A 25,081-nucleotide genomic window follows, 5' to 3' on the forward strand; every position below is an offset into this window, starting at 1 on the left:
ATCTACCAGATTCTACCAATAACGCGCTCGATACGATTTCCCCTGCCGTCGCGCCTCACCCTCACCACCAAAGTGACCTAAAATTCGGTTCTGCGCAGTCAAGGTCATTTGCTCAAGAAGTTTGCCGATTACTATACTCTGAGCGATAAAAATAAAGACACTTAGTAATGGGGTCAACTTAATGTGATCATTTGTTTAATTAAATATAAATAAATAATAGACGAACAAACAATTTTTATGTTCGAACATTAACGAACAAACGACGAACAAATAATTAAAATTAAAAAAGTCTGAAAGTTAAAAAACGGAGAGCTAAGTTCACTGAGCCTTGAGACATTTAAATTTGAGAGTTTCTGAACCATAGATTATACACTTAAATAATTTTCTGAACTGTTTTGTACCAATAATTTTTTTTTTTCTTAACTGTTGTGTTGTGTTTTGTGGTGACCATTTCAATAAAATTAAAATAACTATTTCAATTTAGTAATACTCTGAAAACATGAAAGAATTGACACTAAAAACTACAGATGCATAAATAAAGATAAATTTATCATACAATCCCTAAACATCAAGCTTTCAAAATGAAACTAATGAAATTAATACGTTCAAGTATTTTTCAAGGATTGTCACTATTATTTCTTCTGGGATATCTTTTAGGAGTTTTAAATTTGCATTTCAGCGACAAAAATAACTATTGTTTCATGACATATATGTTTGAATATCCACAATTTGTGGTGAGTAATTTAAAGTGCGATTTAAATAAAACGTTACCTAATAATGTTTACAAATTTTATTTTTAGCATCTGTCTATGCCAGAAAACAAAATTTATCCACAATATGCCTTATTTGCATATAGTGAAGGCAGATTCACAGAGAGAGCAAGAAAAATGTGGTATGTTCTTTCACAGTTATCAATAGGAAATAGTTAAACAAATGGCATGGTATCAATGTTTCATAAAGAATGCATGTATATTTAAACTAAATATATTGTGGCTATGTTGAGTTACATTAGCTCTTCTTATAGGTTTGACGGAGTACCAGTGTTATTCATACCAGGCAATTCTGGTAGTCACATGCAAGCAAGATCACTGGCATCTGTGGCCTTAAGAAAAGCCTTGTCTGGAGGATATGATTACCATTTTGATTACTTTGCCAGTAAGTTATGAGTTAAATAAACTTATCATTCTATTCATAATTAGGAATAGCTTTAAAATAGTAATTTTCACTTTATTACTTCAATAAGAAATCTCAAATAATATTGAATGATTCACGTGGAGATGTAGAGACATAATGAGATTGCACCTATTACAGTAAAAGATAAAGTAGCCATAGAAGTAAGGTACATTAAAGTACATTGAACATTAAGGATCTTGTGGAAAAAAAATACATTTAATTCATTACAGTAAGCTATAATGAGGAGCTCTCAGGCCTTTATGGAGGAGTTCTACAAAGTCAAACAAGATTTGCAGCTGCTTGTATAGAAAAAATATTGGATCTGTATAAAGAAAATAATTATATTAAATCTGTACCAACATCTGTTATCCTCATTGGACATTCAATGGTGAGTATTAATAACAATTTTATTTTAAAGATTTTTTATTGATTCCAATAATAATTGGTTGCTATTCAAACTGTGCTGAATCAGTGGACTGTTGCAGACATCTTAAGACGAGATGGCATATGATGCATATTTTTTTTACTTTATCACTTTTTATGATAGGCTTCACAGATGATCTATATGGAGCCTGAATGAAGGCAGGCAATACATCTGTATATGTGCATTTATTTATTTTTCTTTTTGGCATATAAACAGGGCCTATCAGTAAAGTGGGTAATGAAATCTATAGACAACAAAATCTGTTTTCATTGTAAATGTCATGGGTGTATTTAAAAAATTTAGTGAAAGTGAAACACAAATAAAATAGTTTTGGTGTTAAAGTTTATAATTGTTATATTAAAGTAAAAGTTTTATTTTATTGAATTTTTAGGGAGGTCTTGTAGCCAAGCGTTTGTTGGTTCATCCAAGTACAGTCAATTCGACAAGTATAGCAATCACTTTAGCAGCTCCTTTAGAAGCCCCACTGATTAACTTTGATATAGCTATGAATGATTACTATTTAAGTATGAATCATGAATGGGAAAATTTCGTAAGAGGCAATCAATTGATGACGGATAAGAAGATGCTTTTAAGTTTTGGAAATGGACCAAGAGATTTACTAATGCCTTCAGGCTTAACATTATCAAACGACAGTGATATAAATACATTGGTATGTATTGATTAGTTAATTAGTTAAAGCTTTTGGTTAAAAATTATGAGAAACGGGCCTTAGAGGTCTTACTTATTGATACTCTGCTTGTTTTTTAGTCAGAATTTCTCTTTATTTTTCTTTTCTCTATTAATCTCTATTTTAATATAATTGAGATCTGTATCATATGTATGGGTTTTGGAGACCTTTGCTCATCTGCCTGCAATAAAAAACAAACGAATTTCTGTGGAGTTGAGTCTTCCCTTCAACTTTCCCTATATTTATGACAGTTGCAGATTGATTTGGAACAGAAATAATCAGAATTTTCGCTTTTCTATATGTGTGTGATCACAGTACAGTCAAACCTGGATAAGCGAGAGTTCAAGGGAGTACAATCTCATTCTCGTTTATAGAGGTATATATCACTAACCCGAGTTTCTCGCTAATGCTCCCTCTGAATTTCATTTCGCGATTTTCCGGATTCAAACGCATTCACTATTGTATGTTTATCACTTAATGACAGTACTTTAATTTTCCGTTTTGACATGATGCAGAACAGAACTTTCCTTCGGAATTGATTAACGATAAACTGAGTAAGTCTGACAAACAGGACGGTACACAGGCACACGTGTCCATTCGAAGAGAATGCGATAAAATTACAACGTTATTTAGTTCCACGAAATAGAATAGGTTCAATATTGACGAGAAAACAATACAAAAACAATGGATGGAAGTTCCACAAAAGTTAAGAATGAGTCATAAAATAGCAGATGTTAAATTTGTAATTTGTTTTGTCATTTATTCCTCCTAAATAATATAAATAAATAAAGCTCGACTGTCGCTTATAGAGGTATAGATAAGTAGCAGCCTCACTTACGGAGGTCCATGAGGGAAAAACGACTCTCTTACAGAGGTTTCTATTTCTCGCTAATAGAGGTTTTGGGAGCTTAAAATGACGGGTCCTGGCTATTACTCTCACTTATAGAGTTTTCTCACTTATCCAGTTCTCACTTATCCAGGTTTGACTGTATACTATTTTACAAAATGACACACAGTGACATGATCTAAACATCTATCGTGTTGTGGTGTCTTCGAATTTATTTGTGTCATGTATATATTTATTTACAATTAAAGAAAAACAAAACACTATGAAACAGTTTTGTTTCAGACAACAGCGATACCAGGCGTCTGGGTATCACCAGATCACGTCTGTATTGTATGGTGCAAGCAACTTGTTATGGCAATAAACAAATACCTATTTTCGATAGTTAATCCAATGACGAAACAAATAAGTTATGATAAACAGTTGCTAATGTCGAGAGCCAAGCAGTATTTTCAGGTTTGATATTTTCTATAAGATTTGTTGCTTGGAAACAGCAAGAGATCTAAATAGCTGTGAGTAGGATCGGAATATGCTATTTACTTAATTACACTAGTTTTCACTTTTATAGTTCTAGTAGCAAACTTGGCCAGATTTGCTGTTCAATGTTTGACTTGACTTTGATCTGATCATCATTCATATGTTCAGCAGCTAGGCCAATCTGATGATTCCCCGGAAATTTCAATGAAATCAGTATCTGAGCTGTCTCGGAACGATAGGGAACAACGCAAGCTTATAGACCTAGATTTGGTCACATCCAGCCCTATATAGAGTAATTGTGCAAAATGCTCAGCTAGAGCTTACGAACTGGGCGATTCGATAACTGGTATCAGAGCCTATAGATATCACGATCTGAATGCTGTGGAACTTTGCAAAACATTTGCCAATTATTTCCTTAGTCACCTTGACAAGGCTGAAATGAAGAATTTTTTTTTATTTGCTTATATGGTTGGACGAGCTCACAGCCCACCTGGTGTTAAGTGGTTACTGGAGCCCATAGACATCTACAACGTAAATGCGCCACCCACCTTGAGATATATGTTCTAAGGTCTTAGTATAGTTACAACGGCTGCCCTACCCTTTAAACCGAAACGCATTACTGCTTCACGGCAGAAATAAGCAGGGTAACCTACCCGCGCGAACTCACAAGAGGTCCTACCACCAGTAATTACGCGAATTATAATTTTGCGGGTTTGATTTTTATTACACGATCCTTCACCCTGGAAGTCAATCGTCAACATTTGTTAAGAACCTACGTATTTCATTAGAAAAATTGGTATCCGCCTGGGATTCGAACACCGGTGCATCGCTCAACACGAATTTACCGGACGTCTTATCCTTTAGGCCACGACGTCTATCATGGTGGTACTACTATACTTTCATAATAAACTTTTTTTTTTACCCGTGAAGTTATTCGATATTATACTGTCTACCAGATAATCTTCTACATAGTATTAAGGAAAATATGAGTTAGCCTTTTGCATTTTAAGCGTTTCCTTAAAATTTTCAGGCGAATCGTTCAATGACAATTAATCCAGAAATTCCTAAAGCCAATGTGACTATGACAGCGGATGCGTTCTGGTACGAAGATAACCGGAGGATGTATCAAGTGCAACGACCGGAAATTGACAAGTAAAACTAACATCCTGTTTTTTTTTTTTTTTATTGCCGTATATGCAGACGAGCATACGGCCCACCTGATGGTGAGTAGTTACCGTCGCTCATGGACGTCAGCATTGCCAGGGGCAGAGCCAAGCCGCTGCCCACTGTTTTCTTAACATTTGTCTATTTTTTGTTAACTTCGCTATCTATTAGTCAGTAAACTGAAATTTCATGCCAGCTTGTCAAAATTACGTCATTGAGATTTTTATCTAAATATCATTAAACTTCTATGACTAAAATCAAAAGTCATTATGATGACTACAAGCTGTGATATCTATAGTTTACGACTTCCACTTAATACAGAAGATTAGTGAACCCGCCTGTCGATTTCCAGCAATAAAAAATAGATACGCCAATATTTCGTTTGGTGTTTCAGAAAAATTGTATAAAAAGTTTTGATGCAATGAAAAGAAATACTCGAAATACATAATTGTACTCATTATAAGAATTTGGCCGTATCTTCGAAAAGTCATTTGAGAAATTGAATGACTTACTATTCTAAATACAACAGAGATATCAGTAGTGTAGTACTGCTCAATAATCCATACATCACAGAAACGTCAACGCGCTAAAGATTGATACGACGGGTTTTATAGAGAAATAAGTACTGACCACGTGTTTACGAACGACTTCCACGATAAAATTATAAGACCACGCAATAAAAATAAAAATGGGAAAATTTTATAAAAAGGCTTAATTGCTAACTACATATTTCACATACCTATACCGGCTGGAAGACATCTAAAAACGGATGCGCTCGCAATCGGAGCCGATCGGCTACGCGACCGAAAAAGAGCTCGCAATCGCTCCTCTTATTATTTCACACGCAGCGCGTTCAAGCATTCTTAATGACAAAGAAGTGCACATGCAAAAATAAACTTTATTACAATTACTCAAAACTCTGTTTCCAACTTGATCAAAATCTGCTCTCCTCTCCGAGCCGATCTGTGTGAACGGAACCTAAGGGGCGCTACGCGCGGACCGGTAGGTGAGTTCACGGGCTCAACCTGAGAGAATTGCTAACACTAGCCCTAGAAAGAGGAGTGCTTCACTGAATCTACTACCGGATCAGAATCGCGACCCACTGAGAAGATCCGACGAGAAACTCAGTGGGTTGTGTCTATGGACTAGTTCGCACGTAGAACTCTGCGACATAGTCGACAAGTCCGATTATTAAGGTGGCGTTATGTGAGTCCGGACGGGTGGGTGCTATTAATGTAATTATCCTTTCCGTTTGCACGTCAGAAGGTGATGTTGCATTTTACATTAGGCGGTGAGTGCTATTATGTCTCTTGTACTACTAATGACCATGCTCCACGAAACTACTCTACTGGTGGTAGGACCTCTTGTGAGTCCGCACGGGTAGGTACCACCACCCCACCTGTTTCTGCCGTGAAGCAGTAATGCGTTTCGGCTTGAAGGGTGGGGTAGCCGTTGTAACTATAATGAGACCTTAGAACTTATATCTCAAGGTGGGTGGCGCATTTACGTTGTAGATGTCTATGGGCTCCAGTAACCACTTAACACCGGGCGGACTGTGAACTCGTCCACCATCTAAGCAATAAAAAAACCTCTATTCTTTATTGCAGAACAACATATCTAATGATAAGATTAGTTAAATTCCCGCAGAACAGATTCGTAGCTGTCGAGGCTGTTAATGTGTCTGATAAAGATTGGATATATGGATGTAACGCGAAACATACATACAACACGCACAGATATTGGTGAGTATTAATAAATCGAATGTCAATATAAGAAATGTCAATATGAGGCTTAAAGCACGAAGGTTGTGATCTTAAAATTATGCGGCAGAATAATCTTAGTATACGTACTTTAAGTAGATAAAAAATTACTGGCTTGATCCTAAACTGAAATTGTTTATCGTATTACAAATCTGATAATTTTGTTAGTTTGTATTTTTTTGTTTGTGGATAGCCGATCTCACGGCCCACCTGGTGTTAAGTGGTTACAGGAGCCCATAGACATCGACGATGTAATTGCCGCCACCAACCTCGAAACATGAGTTCTAAGACTCACTTGTACGGCTGTCCCATCTTCTCACAATATAAGAAATGTCAATATGAGGCTTAAAGTACGAAGATTGTGATCTGAAAATTATGCGGCTGAATAATCTTAGTATACGTACTTTAGTAGATAAAAAATTACTGACGTGATCCTAAACTGAAATTGTTTATCGTATTACAAATCTGATAAATTTTTTAGTTTGTATTTTTTTGTTTGTGGATAGTCGATCTCACGGCCCACCTGGTGTTAAGTGGTTACAGGAGCCCATAGACATCGACGATGTAATTGCCGCCACCAACCTCGAAACATGAGTTCTAAGACTCACTTGTACGGCTGTCCCATCTTCTCACAATATAAGAAATGTCAATATGAGGCTTAAAGTACGAAGATTGTGATCTGAAAATTATGCGGCTGAATAATCTTAGTATACGTACTTTAGTAGATAAAAAATTACTGACGTGATCCTAAACTGAAATTGTTTATCGTATTACAAATCTGATAAATTTTTTAGTTTGTATTTTTTTGTTTGTGGATAGTCGATCTCACGGCCCACCTGGTGTTAAGTGGTTACCGGAGCCCATAGACATCGACGATGTAATTGCCGCCATCAACCTCAAGAATGAGTTCTAAGGCTCACTTGTACGGATGTCCCACCTTTTCAATTAATATAACCACCGTTCACACCGAAACGCATTACTGCTTCACGACAGAAATACACGAGCGAGTTCACAAAATGGCTTATCGCTATTATAAACCATCAAAGGCATCAGACATGCTTAATTATTCTATAAATTCCATAATTATTTTTTAAGTTGATTAAAATATAATACACAAGCAGCCCGCTCCGGCTCCGTTATTTGACGTTGTTTTATTTTTTTTAATAAAAGAACACTTATTGCTGCATAACTATAATAGTTAGACATATGCTGTCGCGACACTTTTTGTAAATAATAATATGTTCTACAAAGTCGCACGTAAAGAATATTTTAGGTAATTTTTTTGTACCTTGGGTTACATTATTGGAGTTTTAGTAAGGATCCCTAATTTTTTCAAAAAAGATTATAGTCTATGTCACTGGGGAATAGTATAGCTTCCAAGCAGTGAAAGATTTTTTCAAATCGGTCCAGTAGTTTCGGGAGCCTATTCAATACAAACAAACAAACAAATTTTTCCTCTTTATAATATTAGTATAGATAAGCGTTCATAATATGTTGTTTGATTCGATATTTACAGTAAACACGCAGTATCGTTAACAGAATTAAGTCGTTGGTCCGGAGCTGCGACCGAATTTCGAAAGAGGAAGTTAGCAACAGTGAACCTGCACAATGTGATGGAACATTACCCGGATTGGTCTCATGTTGTCGTCAAGGTATCGCCTACACGAAAACCCGTAAGTTTGGTATATGAGCTGAAATTATATAAATCACAAGCGACCCTCCCTCGCTTCGCTTCGGAAACATTAAGTTTTATTATTGACTGGCTGAGTCCCGCGATGTTACCCGCGGTTATTGTCATACCGCGGGTGATGCCGCGGGGCGAAGCTAGCCTAAAAAAGTTACTCCTTATATCATCAGCCACCTATCGGTGAAGTCTCGTCAAAATCGGCCCAGCCGTTCCAGGATTAGCCGGAACAAACAGACAGACAGACAAAAATAAATTTTTTTAGTATATGTACTGAATTGTATTTTTTTTATTGCCCTTGTAGGCAGGCCCATATGATGGTTAGTGGCTACCGTCGCCCATGGACGTCAGCAATGCCAGGGGCAGAGGCAAAACCGCTGCTTCCCGCTAAGTACTCTCCAAAAGTTTCGTAGTTTAGTTTACTAACACGATTATTTCTTATATCAAGATGCAGATAGTTAAATTTGAGGTTTGAACTCATAGTTTAATAGTAAATATAATGTTATTTGTTTATTGTTGGCAGCTTACTTCAATACTTGAACATTGCTCAAGTACAAATCGATGCCTCCAATGAACACTACTCTAACTCCAAATTCGTAGGTTTACAGGAGGAGAGTTTAAACGAAAAAAGTTGATAAATATATCTGCAATAATAAAGATTTTATGGTTTTTTCTTGTGTAACTAGCTGATTTACTCTTGCTTCGAACCCCATTAATAATGAATTTGTAATACTTTTAAAATAGTGATGGAATTTGCGTGAAAAACGAAAATTTCAAAATTTTGAGTGAGAGTAGTGTTCATTGGAGGCATCGAAATGCTATTCGCATCACTCCATACGAGCTCACGGAAGCAAGGCTTTATTATAATGAGCTCTTATGTTTTTTTTCAGGTAACTATGAACATCGACATCAACGATTATGCGTCCCGGCAGATATTCGTGGATCTACCCACGTTTTTTGAATTCGGAAAGAGGATCGTGAAACCAGAAACCGAACGAGACAGTTTGTATTACGAATTGATCTTGCGAGATTTTAATGCGATACACGAAGCGTACCTCCTTTACGTTGAGCCGACTGCGAATTGTAAAGCAAGCCGATATCACGTTTCGGCGGAGTTGCATGTTCCGTGGGCGAAAAATCACGAATATTATCATTATTTTACGTAAGTCTAGAGTTTTTGAAATTATCTTTTTTATATATGAGTCGTCTATTATCAAAGGTGGCAATCTGTGCATTTGGACAAAAAAATGTTATTGATATGTCAATACAGATTGATTTGAATATAATCGTCTCCTTCAAAGAATACGGTTCATAACCTGCATTAAATAAAGGTTAATACTTAACCTGTTATTTATCTAAGATGTCGTTCAGAAGAGTTTTGTGACTGCCAATGGAATACAAAGTCAATAATTCGTTTTTCTGATTTACCAATAATTGTCCAAAAGTCACATTGCCGGCTTTGATAATAGTCGACTCATATATTAGTGGCTCCGCAGTAGTCGAAATTCGACTATAATTAAATGAAATCATAAGTTTAAACATTATTATGGTTCTATTGTCAAAAACTATTATAATTCGATAATATAATCACAATATTCGTCAAAACTGCACTATAGATCAATAATATTAAAGACAAATAATATTAATCTATTTTCAATTCGACCACAGACTTTAAACATATACCTAACAAAAGTTTCCCAATTGACAGCAAACAAAGAGTATATTTTTATATATGTGTTGTATCAAATACATGGTTGTGTGTAATGTTTTCTTTATTGATTTAAAATATCTCTTAAGCATTATTTAAAAAAAAAAATAGCATTGTGCACTCCTTCTCTATATTCTCTATAAGTGTGAGAAATTTTATACTCCTCCGTCCGCGCAATTTTCGTAAAAAGGGGTACAAAGTTTTTGCTTCACGTATTAATATATAGATATTTTTTCTGTGCGTGTGTTTGTCACTGAACTCCTAAACGGCTGGACCGATTTGAATGATTTTTTTGTATGCGTTTGGATGGCACCCTGGATGGCTTAGATTCACAAATCAGCCCGGCAGAGGGTGCTGCAGTCGGTACCTGGGTTATTTGTCTTTCCTAGAAATCATTTATATGGCAAAACAACGTTTGCCGGGTCAGCTAGTAGTATTATGTAACTATTTATGATCATATGCCTCAATAACAAAGCTAAAATATAATTAAAAGAGGCCAATAACAGGATTTAGGTACTTGATCAAAGTGTAATAATGGATTCCTTTGTCAAACAACATTAAAATAAGATCATATATTGTTGGCGCCGTTGCGATGAGATGTTGGGTGCAAGGCTTATTCAAATAAAAGTGGACTTTATTTATAGCTGGTTTATTAAATTGGATCAAAATTAGTACAGTTTTACGGGACCGAAAATGATTGTGCGTTTTTTCGTTGATGCACGTCGTTTTATTTTGCAAGTCCACGCCTCTCCCGCTTCCGCCGCGGTGAGGAAAATAGGGTTGCTATGTTTCGAACATATTTGTATCAACACAAAACATTTTGTTATGTGATAATCCTATTTTTAGGCATTTGAAAAGGTCGCCTATGAAGTTAAGGCTCTTTAAAACAAACCCTAATTTAACACTTGGGTTGGAAACCACCGAGCACGCGAAAATTACTTTGCTATTGGATCCTCAATGTCAATTTATTCTCAGGTGAGTTATACTTGTGATTTTGTGTAGTTTTAAATTACAGTTATAATAAGTTTGTCCACTTGGCTATGTGTGTGACAGAGTATGATAAAGATACACGGTCTTTATTTGATGGACAAATTTAACCAATTTTAAATTAGAACAGAAGTCTTCTTTCTGTATTCCACACGAATATTTTTTAACTTATTTCCAGGGTGAGTTTTATAAACGTAACTGAATACTATATCGATATGTGTCTGGGTTTTTTAATAGAAATGTTTACTTCTTAATCTATGTTTCAATATTTGAAATTCTATTTTTAATTTGACAAAAATATTTTTTTGTTTTTCATTAATGCTAAATTTATTTTTTATTCATCATACAGTATATCGTCATCGTGGTACAATCGCCTCGCTCAGTTTACTCGAAATTACGGTCCAGTACTTATTCCGTATGTAGCCGCCATAGTGTTATTAGCTGCCAGAAGTATTATTATGAACTTTCAAGAATCTGGATCATGCTTGACCATTCATGGAGCTTTAATGAGCGAAGGCGTCAAACCCTATTATTGTCTCGTGTTTTCAAGATTAGCAACTAAGATTTTTTTGTAAGTAACTTTTCGGTTTGAAGAATTTTTGCAGATGAGCCGGTTCTGTTAGAAACCAAAATGTAACGGATCTTCATAATATGTATTTGATTGAAGGCTACGATAGTTGTTTTTTTATTATTGGCATTGTCGGCAGACGAGCATACGGCCCACCTGATGGTGAGTGGTTACCGTCGCCCATGGACTTCAGCAATGCCAGGGGCAGAGCCAAAGCCGCTGCCTACCGCTTATTACTCTCCACGAGCCTCTTTTGAAGAAGAACATGTCATAGCGCTCGGTAAACACCGTGGAGGGGAGCTCATTCCGTAGCCGTTATTGTTAAAAAAAATTATACATTCGACGTCATATCTTTCAGTAGGCGGTCACATTATGTTGTGATGTCTATAGGGCGGTGAATTTATGATTAATGGCCGAAAATAAAAGCTCAATACGTTCAGCTGTTTCAACTTGCTCATAATCATTTAACAAACTTTTGGGACAACTGGGAACTCATTGCATTCTTTTGCACACAAAACATAACGACGATCATAGCGTCGTGCATCATTCTATAGAATATAAAAATATAACATCAGCCACTCTTCATTTTAAGCCTGTTTTATTCTCTTTTTATTGTATTATTTCAGGGCGATTCCGCTGTTCTCATTTATGTTCGAAAGCGCAAGCTGGAGGGATCTCGAATTGCAGTATTTTATCAAATCCCTGTTAGTGTTGCCAGCTTATATGACAGCATTAGGGATTGTCAATATTGTAGCTGCTGCTATAATGGGTGCAATGGTGTTTTCATCACAGATAGCGCATAGATTACTGTTTAAGTAAGTACTTTGATTTATGATTATTTTCTAAAAATATACTATCGTCACCACAAAGCTAATATTACATCTTTGGAGTATTAAGAGTCTATATATATATATATATATATATAAATGAATTGCTGTTCGTTAGTCTCGCTAAAACTCGAGAACGGCTGGACCGATTTGGCTAATTTTGGTCTTGAATTATTTGTGGAAGTCCAGAGAAGGTTTAAAAGATTAGATAAATATAAAAATGCTCTGAATTAAATAAAAATAACAATTTTGTTTTTCTTTTGATGTGTCCCCCGTCGGACGGCTTCCTTTTGTTTGTTTTAAGATTATTATACAAAAGTTTAGGTTTTTTATTTATCGATTGAGGCACAACAAAGTCTTTTCTTTTTTTGTTTTTTTTTTATTGCCCTTGCAGGCAGACGAGCGTACGGCCCACCTGATGGTGAGTGGTTACCGTCGCCCATGGACTTCAGCAATGCCAGGGGCAGAGCCAAGCCGCTGCCTATCGCTTAATACTCTCCACAAATGTGCCGGGTCAGCTAGTATACAATAAGTCAGCCTGACATATTTTGTAAAAGTGAATCTATCATTTGAATAGTCTTTTTTTTGCTTCAGAATAGTATGGCGAGGCGGTGGTAGTTTAGCAGAGAAAATGGCCACCGGATTGCACAAGCTCCCCATGATCGTGAGTGCAGCGCTAGTTTGTGCGGTTCCTTTATCATGCGGAGCAGCTTCATTGGCTGCCGGTGCCGCATTTTATGCATTTATGGTTAGTGATGATCAATATAATGAATTTATCATTGTTTATGACTATTAAAATCTAGCAAACGTCACTAAATATCGCAAAAAAAAAAAATTGCCCTTGTAGGCAGACGAGCATACGGCCCACCTGATGGTGAGTGGTTATCGTCGCCCATGAACTTCAGCAATGCCAGGGGCAGAGCCAAGCCGCTGCCTACCGTAAATTAATTAATAATTCTGTATTAACTTTTACAGCTCTCGAAAATGTATGAAGAATATTTAGAAGATTACGTTTACAAAATAATGGCAAAGCTAGCTTCTAAAGTCTGTCGTATGTTCAACTCGACAAGAAACAAATATGAAAAATCTGAAACCAATTTGATTTCAAAAGCTTTATCGGATGCAAAGGAAAGTAATCTCAGATCTAAAGAAATTGACGAAATTGAAGGTAATGATAAGGATTCAACGAACAATGTAGGACAAGACGGTTCTTCAAACACAGACTGTGCTTTAGTTTCTGCGAATAAAGAAAGCGAACGAAAGCCCAAAGAAGGCAGTATTAAAGGTGAAAGCAAAGACTTGGACGAGGATTTTAATAGCATTAACTTCCACATGATGTTGTTTTTCATGTGGATCACAGTAACTCTAGTCAATGTTCCAGCATTATTAACATGGGCGCGAAACTTTAAGTAAGTTTAAATTGACGTCATGATCAGTATTATGGTATGTCACAATGTAAAAAAAAGTATAGAGAAAAAATATTTAAATTATTTGCGCCCCGTTTGCATCTTCGTTTACCGTAGTATTTTGTATAGGCGGAGACCCGTGTTCAGCAGTACGATCAAAGGCAGTCTATATTCTTTTCCAGGGTTCAGACCAATTCTTTCGGTAAAAAAGTGATATCGATTTTTTTTTAAATGATACTAATTTTTTTAGTACATCCAATTTTAATGAAACTTAGCCAAATTAATAACTACCTGTGATGACTATATGAAAATTAATTCAGTTGTTCAGATGTTGTGAACAAAACAAAATAATGAAACTCCTAAAATAGTGATTTTCTATTACTGTTATGTTGTTAATCCCATTTGTATTTTTTTTACCTCTATTCAATGTACAGACACCAGATTACATTTTTTTTATATGTATTGATGAAGGCAAGATCCCGAGTGTGCTCAGACCAAATGATGAAATTTAACTAACTAAATAAAATTATTACAACAGGTATTCCATGGTACTAAAACCAGATACGTCATATCACACTGGTCTAGTCATGTCAGTTTGTTCCAGTTGTATCTGGCAAATCAATGGTCCCAGAAGAAATTTGTAAGTGTGAGAACTATTTTACAGTCAAAAAAATTGCAAGAAATTAATTTCTAGTATTTTCCTTTTATTTGTTATGATCCCAAGGTCATTCTTTGCTTTTACATATACATATTTCAAGTTAATAGTGTAATTTTGAAACACACATGGTCTCATCTTAGTCCTTACACAGTGGTATAAGGTGTATTTCATCATGTAAGTTTATAGCTCGCATTAATTTATGTACTTAATAACTTTGCTTGTGTAATAAAAACTAAATGAATCACACAATACACACATAAAATTAAACATTTTGTTATATATTGTTATAGGAAGCATTATGAAGCGGTTTCATCTTTACTATTTACAATGGCTATATTTATATTAGCTTTGGGACCCCTATCACTCACAATAGTCAACTATGGAATCACTTTCACATTTGTCGTTATTACATTACAACAAGTATGTGATAAGGAAGATGTTCAAAGTTCTACCATTGAAGGTACAAATGAATCCAAGAATGATAATGATGAAAAACCAAAAGAAAACCAAAAAGAAGAAGCTGATAATATTCAAACGAATGATTGTGATCCATGCAATGAGAACAGAATATTTGATGCTTTTAAGAATCTTCAAGATAAATTTGATTTAACTACAATGGATAATTTGTAACAACTTGTGTACTTGTTTTGTTTTTGAAATATTTATATAAATAGTATTTGTAGGATTGTAATAATGATAAACATTGAGCAACAATGAATGCCATAATTTGTCACAAATAGGAAACAAGTAAAATTTTTGTTGAAATGTTTGGTTTGCATAAGGAATATATGTGATTTAAACAGAAAATGTTTTCTTTCATTAAGGTACCAATTTGGATATTCATACCTATCATTGTTCATAACATTGACATCAACACTGAAATACTAATAAGGAAATACAAACCGAACCTGTAAAAATGATAATTTTTGTAATTATTGGTGTTAAGGCATCTTGTTAGCCCACATAGGTAGTTCCTACAACCTTATTTCTGCTGTAAAGCAGTAATGTGTTTTAATTTGAAGGATCAGGCAGCCATTGCTCTATAGCACTAACATTTAGACCTCATGTTTCAAGTATGACATAATTTATGTTGTTCATGCCTATGGGCCTCATAACCACTTCACACTAGTTGGACTGTGAGCACATCTATCTAAGTAACTAATAATAGTTTCATTTTAAAACATTTGTCCTTAATAGTAAGAGTTTATTTTTGTAGTACGTGCATATATTTCTTAGCTAGTTTAAAAGTTCAAAAGATTAATTTGGTACATATTTTATAATAGTGCGTTTAAGTGTGTGTAAACTAAGATTGACAGTTATGTAAATAAAACAAAATTAAAACTTATTAACTATTGGATATATTTGAGAAGTAAAAGTTGTACAGACAAATTTTGAGATAATGAATTTCACTTCTTTCCTTTCTTGGCTGCTGGTTTGTCATCACCGTTCTTAGGAACCTGCCAGTTCAGAGGATTGCGTCGGTACATTGGCCATGGAGGAACAGTAAGAATGGCAGCAAGCAGAAATCCAGCACCAAGAATATACACTGACTGCGAGAATTGCTGAACTATATAACCCCATACAAAACCAACTATACTGAACAATGTAATTATTGCCCTGTATAATTTCTCTGCTTTTGCTTGTCCGACGTAATCTATGTGGGTTGGTATAGATGTAAAGAAATCCATCTTGCTAAATTAGATTAATATCACTTGCCACAACAACAAATTATTTTGAAGAAACTTATCAGAAGTAACCAATTAAACGGTCTGACATTAAACGTCAAGCAATAGACACGTCAATACTAAATTGACGTCGTCATAAAAGATATTACCAGTATTATAAAACTGATTTCTAAACGTTTCTTTTTATTAGCCAATATTTTTTTTGTTCTTCCTAAATTTTATTTTATCAAAAAACTTTTAGCCATATCTTAAAATTTAGATGGCTTGCAACAAAGCTATGTTGATAGTAGTTTTAAGATATTTTCTAGTAATACTGCTTTTTCCTTTCCGTCAGTCGATTGTCAACATTCAGTACGATCAGACTCATTAGGTTAATTTTAGTTTTACAAAAAGATAATTTAGTTTTATTTTTCCAAAGTACAACAATCAAAATTAATTTAACAAAATGACAACGCTTAAACAAGTTCCTCTTACATGCGGTGGCCACACGAGACCAGTCGTGCATTTGGATTTTAGTGACGTTACAAAAGACGGATATTATTTGATTTCTGCCTGCAAAGGTAAGTTTTTATTGTTTATTCGTTTGGGGTGCTTTTGCCTTAGTCGTGACATATATAGGAAACATAATTTTTTCTAATATTAGTGGGGTGTGTTTCACGTTGACAAATGTCGGGCGTCGTGCTACGTTTATGAGACCTTCACTTTAGTTGTTTTGTTCTGAACAGTAGGTTTGGCCGGCGTGCATTCTATGCATGTTGCGACCTTCTCTTTCCGGACATGCAGGAAGCACCTTGAATATCCACTTGTGTGTTTCCTCGGCGCCAGTTTGCCTTGGGCCGCGTCGTGCTTTTTATTCATGTACTAGAGGCTAGTGCATGACATACAAGTTTTTCAACTTTGAATGCATACAAATTTGGAGCGAGCTCGGAAGTTTATTCCTGTATTAAATTAAATGTTGACATTTCACTTATTCTGGGTCACCTTGTACCAGCTCAAGGTTTGTTGTACTTGACATTATTAATAATGATATGGGAGTTCTGACAACATAATACTCTAACACAATGACTTATCTGTAAATTTTATTATAATGAAAATCAGAAATAAATGATAATTATTATAATTTTCACTTCCTTGTATTGCTAATGTGAAATTAATTATATTCAAGTCTTGGCTTACATGTTTTGTTTGTATGATATCCTTGGTTTTAGCTGTTACCTGTTTTGGTTCTGATTTAATAGTTCCATTAATCTCTGATGAATTAATCTTTTTTTTATATGTAAATAAGTATAAAAATCAGGAAATAGCATACTTGAATGTTGTTATTATGTAGTGTAGTATTGTTTATTTATTTCCTTGTATAATTAATAGTTGTTATCATGTTTTGTGTTCTTTTATACAAAATCAGAATTTTAAAATAATATCAACAGAAACTTATTATGAGTTATAATCTGGACACTGAAAATAATTTAGTAGTTGTAAAAAAGCAATAACCAGATATTTTTAAACATAACAAAACTAAAATGTAATAGCAACTAGTTAATTTACAAAGAGCTTTAAACAATGTATGAGCTATGATTGTCTTTTACTATCATTATATACTATCTCATGTATCAACATAGTTTATGTATGAATGCTTAATTTGTCTAATTATTTACATAAATGAGCTATCTTCACTGTTAACAAGGTTGTTTATTCCTCATATTTTATTAATATGATTTCTGGTTTTGCTTTTATTCAGATTATAATGTAATGGCATGTTTTGTTATTAAGATGGCAAGCCTATGTTACGACAAGGTGAAACTGGTGACTGGATTGGAACATTTGAAGGTCACAAGGGTGCTGTTTGGGGTGTGGCACTTACACAAAATGCAAACTTGGCTGCTAGTGGGGCAGCCGATTTTACAGGTAAATATTAAACAAGTAAGTTAAACTGCTTTTATTGAAATGTAAATCTGAAACTGTACACTTCAAATAAGCTACTAATTAGATTAAGGATATCACACTGTGAGTGATTATTTTGTACTTTAATCTCATAGGTTTGAATTTTTTGTTTTATTAATATGATCTAAAGTTATAATATTTTTGTCATTTACACAAAATACCATGGTCTACTTTAGCCACTGACTTACTAAAATAGTAATGAAAGAAGCCAAAAATATTAAATGTTTAAGCTCTGAGTATTTTCTTAGATATGTACTTAAAGTGCTTTGTGAAGCTAAAATGCTGAACAAAATACATATTTTTTGAAATAAATATAATAATATAAAAAAGTTTTTTCATATTAAATTTCCATTCCACTCTGTGATATGTGACCGATTTCACGATTTGAAATAACTAAAAATATGCCTAACCTATTTCGAGTGTGTAGATTTTGAGTTAATGATAATTTTTGGTCACAAAACCCAAAATAGTAAATTTAGTAAAAAGTGATTAAAATAACTATTACAAATTACTTAAAATCAAATTTTATATTTACAGCAAAATTGTGGGATGCTCGATATGGTGATATGGTCCACACTTTTGAACATGAACACATTGTGAAAAGTGTCAATTTCAATGCCGATGACACATTGTTGGTGACTGCTAGCAATGAGAAACTTATACGAGTTTTTGACCTCAACAAGCTTGAAGCTGGACGTATGTAATTGTTGCTTAATTTGGTTTATGTTACTGTTTAGACTAGTTTTTGAATGAATTAAGACCACTATAGTAACTATGAACTAAAATTTCTTTATATAATCTTATTATTGCTTTATTGTTACGTAGTTACTGGAGACCATAGATATGACAAACTGAATACAGCAAAAAAGGCTGGTATATATTATCAAAGCCTACAATATGTGGTCTGAATTTTAATATTAATCTCATAGAAAAATTATGTTGATTTCTTTTGTTAACTGATGACAGTCAAAATATTTTTGACAATTGTGGATCACTCCTTTTATTAGCAATAGTGGTCCGATCAAAATCCTGCTTACTTGCCTAGCATAAATGTTCTTGGTGGGCGGGTGGTTAATTAATTTTACTACAAATAATAATGTTTATATTTCACAGCAATCGAAAAAATAAACGGACATACAAGTAGCATAAGACACGCAGTGTTCCTGAATAACTCTCGAATCGTGAGTGTCAGTGATGACAATACTATGCGCGTTTGGGATCGTAACAGTGGAGAAGTGAGTAATCGAAATGTATACTATGAATCGTCCTATCACAGACTACAGTACATACTTGTATAGGATCATAATATTTTTTGACAGTTTTATCAAGATAATTTTATATTGCCAGTGTTGCTATAAATTTCTTATTTTGCTATAAACTATAAAAACAACTATATTTTTTAGTAAGTAAAATATGTGACATAAGACAATAAGTGAGAGCCTTTATAAATATTTTAGGAAGACATTGAAATCCTCATTCAGTGCTAAAACATCATACTACCAATCTATGTATTTATATTTTTAAATATAAATTCTAAAATTGTAACGAAATAATAATAATTGTTATATTTATTGTACTTCTTCAAGTCAACTTCGAAAATAGTCCTATGGTCAGAGGGGTTTTAAGCTGGCTTTGTATTTGTTGGTAACAAACGCCATAAAACTTAATATGGTTAATACATATTTGAATTAATAAATAAAGAGAAGAATTTCATACTTACAATGCTACTGAAAAATAGAGTATATTGGAAAAGATTGAAGTATTTTGTAATTTGAAAATGTGGTATCTCCAATTTTAAACTTACGAAAGCTTTATATTATATATATCAGTACACGAAGTACGTCATGTGGCTGTTCATGAAACAAGAATTATTACAAAAGAATACGCCAATAGTGAAAGCATCATTTATATAGCGAAAAGTTGTCTTCATACAAATCAAATTTAAAATAACTTTTAAGAGAAGCTTAAACATAAATAATATAATAAAATAATAATATAATATAAATAAAATAATGTCATTTTCTGTGATGATAATTTAAAATGTCATATTCTCAACATTTTCAGGAAGTCCAAAAGGTTGAATTCCAGTCGGTCCCTAATAGTCTAGAGTTGTCCAGGGATGGAGCCATATTGACTGTTGCACACGGTACTTTTTGTTTTGTTAGTAAAATAACATTGTTGTATAAGTTTTAAAAAAAATACAAAATTGGGTTCTGTACAACTGCAATATGCAGTTTAAGAAATTTGTAACGAATATCTTATGACTTGAGATAAAACCTTTTTCACTTTTGTGAAAGTAAATGACACACAGAGAATATGCTGTAAGCAGTAAGATGGTGTCCATTGAAAAAAAATCTTAACGCTCACAACTGTGACGTCACAAAAGTGCTTGCGTGTTAGCGGTATGGAAAACTTCAAGAACTATTAGATAACAGCTGAAACGCTGCCTACCATCAGAATGCGATGCGATAATTGATTCGATAAATCAAAAGGCTCTACTCGGTTTTAGTGTGGCATCTGCAAAATATATGGCGAATTAATATTGTTACGCGCTGGGGTTCGGGATAAATAAAAATTCTACCGAAGTACAAATAGTAACTGTATTAAGACTTAGAACACTAACGAACACTTTAAAATTCTTAATTTACTGCTCCCGCATCGCTTTAGCTCATCCGTTCACTGTTTCGCTTCGCATCTCTGCAACGCTTTTATACTCAATATGACATCCCTAGAATTATCGAGAACATTCTTGACAAGTCGAGTAGTTTCGACGTATGTTTCCGTCATTTGATAATAGATGGCGTTGTACTTTACGAGCGTTCTAGGTTTTATTGGTTCTTTTGATATTCGTTTCTACTAATCGACGATAGATGGCGTTGCTCGTAAAGGCGTAACAATATTTAGTTTTTTTTTTCCAGGTACAAACGTATCGTTTTATACGTCGGACACGATGCGCAAGCTACGCGAGTTCCCCGTGCCAACGAAGTGCTATTCGGCGTCGCTGGCTCCGAGCCGGGCGACCTTCGTGTGCGGCGGAGACGATCTAAAAGTCTACAAATATGACTACAATACTGGAACTGAACTGGGTTAGTTGGTTGAATTTTTATTTTTGAAATGAAAGTTTATTTTTTTACATGTAAATCGCATTGATCGAACAAACGTGATACAAAATAAATAATATATTTAAAAAAAAAATATATATGACACGACTCAAGCGCCATAGCCGATATTTTGTAGAAGGGGAAAGTATTGCCAGACCATCTATCAATTTGGCCCCAGACTAAAGTTTCAATGGCGCGTTCAGTTTTATTTACGGCGACAATGACGTATAAAAATAATGTCGCCTAAGATGTCATCAAAGAATCAGTTATCTATTACTAAAAGTATTTTAGCAAAAATAGTATTTACAAAATACTAAAATATCAAACAAAACTTATTTAAAATGAAAGTTACAAAATGAATTAAAAAAAGTTTTATAGTTACAAGATGAAAATACGTATTATATTACATTTTGTATTTCAGATACTTGTACTTCTCGATAGCGTAAAAGTTAACCCAATTTCGTATGTAGTTGGAACAGCGCCCCTAGCGGTAAACGTACGCAAACGATCCCATTCCATACAAATATGAGCTAACTTTTACGCTATCGAGAACTTTAAAAAACTCTCACTAAGCACACTCAAGCTAATAAAAGCGTATTAAAAAGCTAAACGTTTGTAACAGAGTCGAACAGGGGTCACTTCGGTCCGGTGCACTGCGTGCGATGGTCCCCGGACGGAGAGCTGTACGCGTCCGGCTCGGAGGACGGCACGGTGCGGCTGTGGCAGGCGGTGCCGGGCCGCGCCTACGGGCTGTGGCGCCGCGCCAACGAGACCGTGCCCCTCGCTAACGGGTACAAGGAGGTGCCGGCCAACTGACACGCGTGCCAACCCTCCACTAGCCAGGTCATATCTTAATTATCTTTTTTTGTATTTTCCCCGTAGGCATACGAGTTTATGCAGCCCATCTGATAGTGGTGAGTGGGTACCGTCGCTCATGGATATCAGCAATGCAGGGGCAGATCTATTCCCTACCTACCGTTTAATACTCTCCACAAGACTCGTTTGAAGAAGGACTTGTCATAAATTTTTTTTTGGAGCTGTAAAAAGTACTCTTAAATGCTAAATTTGCGTAATTACTGGTAATTACTAGCCTGCTTATTTCTGCCGTGAAGCAGCGTTTCGGTTTGAAGGGTGGAGCAGCCGTTGTAAATATACTGAGACCTTAGAATTTATATCTCGAGGTGGGTGGCGCATTTACGTTGTAGATGTCTATGGGCTCCAGTAACCACCTAACACCAGGTGGGCTGTGAGCTCGTCCACCCATAAGGCAATAAAAAAAGCTATATTAAAATATAATAGTGATCTGAATAATTGCCTTTGAGCGTCACTTCAATATCCCTAATGTATCTATTATTGTATTTTGTCAGATTAACACTTGAGAAACTTATTCTGCACAAAATATATCTTAAAAACATCTACAAAATATCGTGTATTGCGAAATTCCGCGAATTTTTGTTCGATTTCGAAAAATCTATAATAAATACAAACATTTAGTAAAATATATCCATTATTATGGATAAGTCAAAAACTGCTTTCTTCTACTATCTTTATAAAATAAAAATGGCACCACATAGGGAAAAAGAACCATCTAGAAAAAAGTTCTAAGGGCGGAATGTATTTCAGATATATACACAAACAAAAAGTCGAATCGAAAGTCACTTACTTTTTTGAAGTGGGTTAAAACAACAATAATAAAGTTACCAAATTGTCAACAGGGCTACATGTGATCAGCAGTGCAATCAAAATTGTGCATTTGGTGAAGTAAAAACAATGTGTTGTTTTAGTCACCAAAGCATGTGTATAACGGACTTGTGAAGATAAGTAGCGTGAACAAATCAAGACTTTACAAACTGTTCGTAACATTTTAAACTGTGTTTGTGTTGTTTATTTTATTGCAACACTTGTTTTTTATACTCAAACTTATGTATTTATTGTAAAAAGGAAACTAAATAGACTTGATATGCAACAAATAAAGTGATTTGTAAATATGTTTTGTAGTTTTCTTAAGATTAAGGGATTTTGGGTGATGCGTTCGTGATTAATTTCAGTTTCTCTCGAATTACAGGCGTGTGAGGAGCGCTATATAAGATCTAGTGTCATTGTCTATTTATGTTGTAAAGCCTTGTTCGGACTAGGCGAGTATTTTAGTCGAGTACCGAGTAATTTAGTGGCTAAACTACTCGCTACTCGCTCAAAAAAATAGAACAAAATGGATTGACTTGACTAAATTATTTACTAACCTACTCGACTAAATTTTTTGGTGCTCAGACACATTTAGCTACTAAATTACTCGGTACTCGACTAAAATACTCGCCTAGTCCGAACAAGGCTTACGGGATTTCATATTGAAAGTTGTAAAGGGACCGCTTCCGAAGAAACAGCAATAAATGAAATACAATGACTAAAGTGCAATCAGCTACAGTGTTTAATAGTTACATTAAATTGTGTAACTATACTTGAGATCTTAGAACTTATATCTCAAGGTGGGAGGCGCATTTACGATGTGGATGTCTATGGGCTCCAGTAACCACTTAACACCAGGTGGTCTGTGAGCTCGTCCACCCGTCTAAGCAATAAAAAAAATCCTGTGAACACTTGGATAGTTGTGCTTCATATTTAACTACCATTGTATATGTTCTAAATAATATTGTTCATCATTACAGTACAACGTTACAAAGTTGGTTTTGGTTAACCAGCAATGTAAAGGTACCATCAGTTACAAACGATTTATTTACTATACCAACTATCCATGCACTATTGCAACCATGTAATTGTTATTCTGTATAAATTACATAAAAATGTTAAACAAAATACACATTTTTAGATATTATTTTATCAGCATTGCAACTTATCATTAGACGTATTTATAACGTGTTTTTTCACTTATTCTCTGGTATCATAATGCGCTGTTCCATTTTCAGCTACGCGCAGACGGGTAGGTGAGGTCACGAGCTCAACCTGAGAGAATTTGATCTCGCATTGGAATCTCGACTCATCGAGATCCGCCGAGAAACTCAGTGTGTTGTGTACATAGGTCGCTCGTAGAACTCTTTGTCGTTATCGAAGAGTTCGATGTCGACGGCAACCGACAACCGACCGTATATTAAGTAAGCACTGGCTTCCAGTTATAGGTTCATCGAAATTAATTAATTTCATGATTTATGTTACGGGTGTCTGTGTGGTTAGTGCGAGTTCTATAAAACGAATCGAATGACTTAACAACTGCGTAAATCGAGTGTACGTTCGGTGAAGAGTGAGTCGCACTCTGAGTGCGTGTGGACACGAGTTACTCGATTCGCAGGTCGTTTCTTCACCGTGAGCAACGATAATTTTTTCTCGTATATTGGTAGCACGCAGCGTTTTTTCTTTAACGAAATGCCAAGATTTCTAACAGCATTTGAATAAGGACTGCTTGCTATCATAATTCATCGCTTAATGGATAATGTCACTGTGCTTAGTGCGAGTTTTTTTTACCTACTCAGTCGATGTTGATGTCAGAACTAATTTGTATGAGATTGTATCAGCTCTGCCTAGTAGGAAGCATAAGAATCCCATTTTGTGGGAGAGAGAAGGTTGTATAAGTTGCCGTCTCATGTATCGAGTAACTTTACTGAAGTGAGCATCTCGAATAATGTTTGTGCGATTGCGAGTTACAAAATAATGATTTTGACAGTTCGATCGAGTATTTCTTCACCTTTGAGCAAGTAAAGTTGTCACTAAAATTTGGTCGTGAAACCAATACAAAACCAAGGTTTTTTTCTTTCGTTTTTAATAATAGTGTTGTTTTAAGTGATTTTATCCAACTAATGGTTTATACACATATATGTTTTCGGTTAGAAAAAATTGTCGACGGCTAGCTAGTTGTAATAATAATAAAAATAATAAGCAAGCATTCTTCGAAAAAAAAAAATCTTTTTATTTTTTTTTCGCAACGGAAACTTATCAACTGACAGTGGGGATTTAAAAAATGTGTTTTAAAATAAATG

The 25,081-nt window shown here is 34.7% G+C and overlaps 3 protein-coding genes across 4 annotated transcripts; 2 read left to right on the top strand and 1 right to left on the bottom strand.

Annotated features, from left to right (window-relative positions):
* Positions 1–355: 355 nt before the first annotated feature.
* On the top strand, positions 356–15,175 carry LOC101737839 (GPI inositol-deacylase). The gene is made up of 17 exons (XM_038016705.2): positions 356–734; positions 801–892; positions 1,025–1,155; positions 1,404–1,561; positions 1,989–2,267; positions 3,415–3,585; positions 4,637–4,758; positions 6,378–6,512; positions 8,047–8,203; positions 9,105–9,376; positions 10,769–10,897; positions 11,259–11,480; positions 12,104–12,292; positions 12,899–13,052; positions 13,280–13,713; positions 14,249–14,350; positions 14,659–15,175. Exons 1-17 carry the CDS (start codon positions 582–584, stop codon positions 14,996–14,998), a joined length of 3,240 nt encoding a protein of 1,079 aa, XP_037872633.1. The 5' UTR covers positions 356–581; the 3' UTR covers positions 14,999–15,175.
* Positions 15,176–15,703: 528 nt separating this feature from the next.
* On the bottom strand, positions 15,704–16,167 carry LOC101738101 (signal peptidase complex subunit 1). The gene has a single exon (XM_004932417.4). The coding sequence runs from the start codon at positions 16,054–16,056 to the stop codon at positions 15,775–15,777; it is 282 nt and encodes a 93-aa protein (XP_004932474.1). The 5' UTR covers positions 16,057–16,167; the 3' UTR covers positions 15,704–15,774.
* Positions 16,168–16,273: 106 nt separating this feature from the next.
* Positions 16,274–23,083, top strand: LOC101742609 (serine-threonine kinase receptor-associated protein). Of its 2 annotated transcripts, none has more exons than XM_038016707.2 (8): positions 16,274–16,613; positions 17,824–17,958; positions 18,532–18,690; positions 19,108–19,229; positions 20,059–20,140; positions 20,913–21,080; positions 21,718–21,938; positions 22,811–23,083. In XM_038016707.2, exons 1-7 carry the CDS (start codon positions 16,499–16,501, stop codon positions 21,909–21,911), a joined length of 975 nt encoding a protein of 324 aa, XP_037872635.1. In that variant the 5' UTR covers positions 16,274–16,498; the 3' UTR covers positions 21,912–21,938; positions 22,811–23,083. The 2 variants fall into 2 exon arrangements, with proteins under 2 accessions (XP_037872635.1, XP_062529353.1); XM_062673369.1 differs by lacking the exon at positions 16,274–16,613 and adding an exon at positions 16,784–17,050 and having other exon boundaries at positions 17,792–17,958.
* Positions 23,084–25,081: the final 1,998 nt, after the last annotated feature.

The sequence above is a fragment of the Bombyx mori genome, chromosome 17 (genome assembly GCF_030269925.1).
Source record: "Bombyx mori chromosome 17, ASM3026992v2".
NCBI lineage: Eukaryota > Metazoa > Arthropoda > Insecta > Lepidoptera > Bombycidae > Bombyx > Bombyx mori.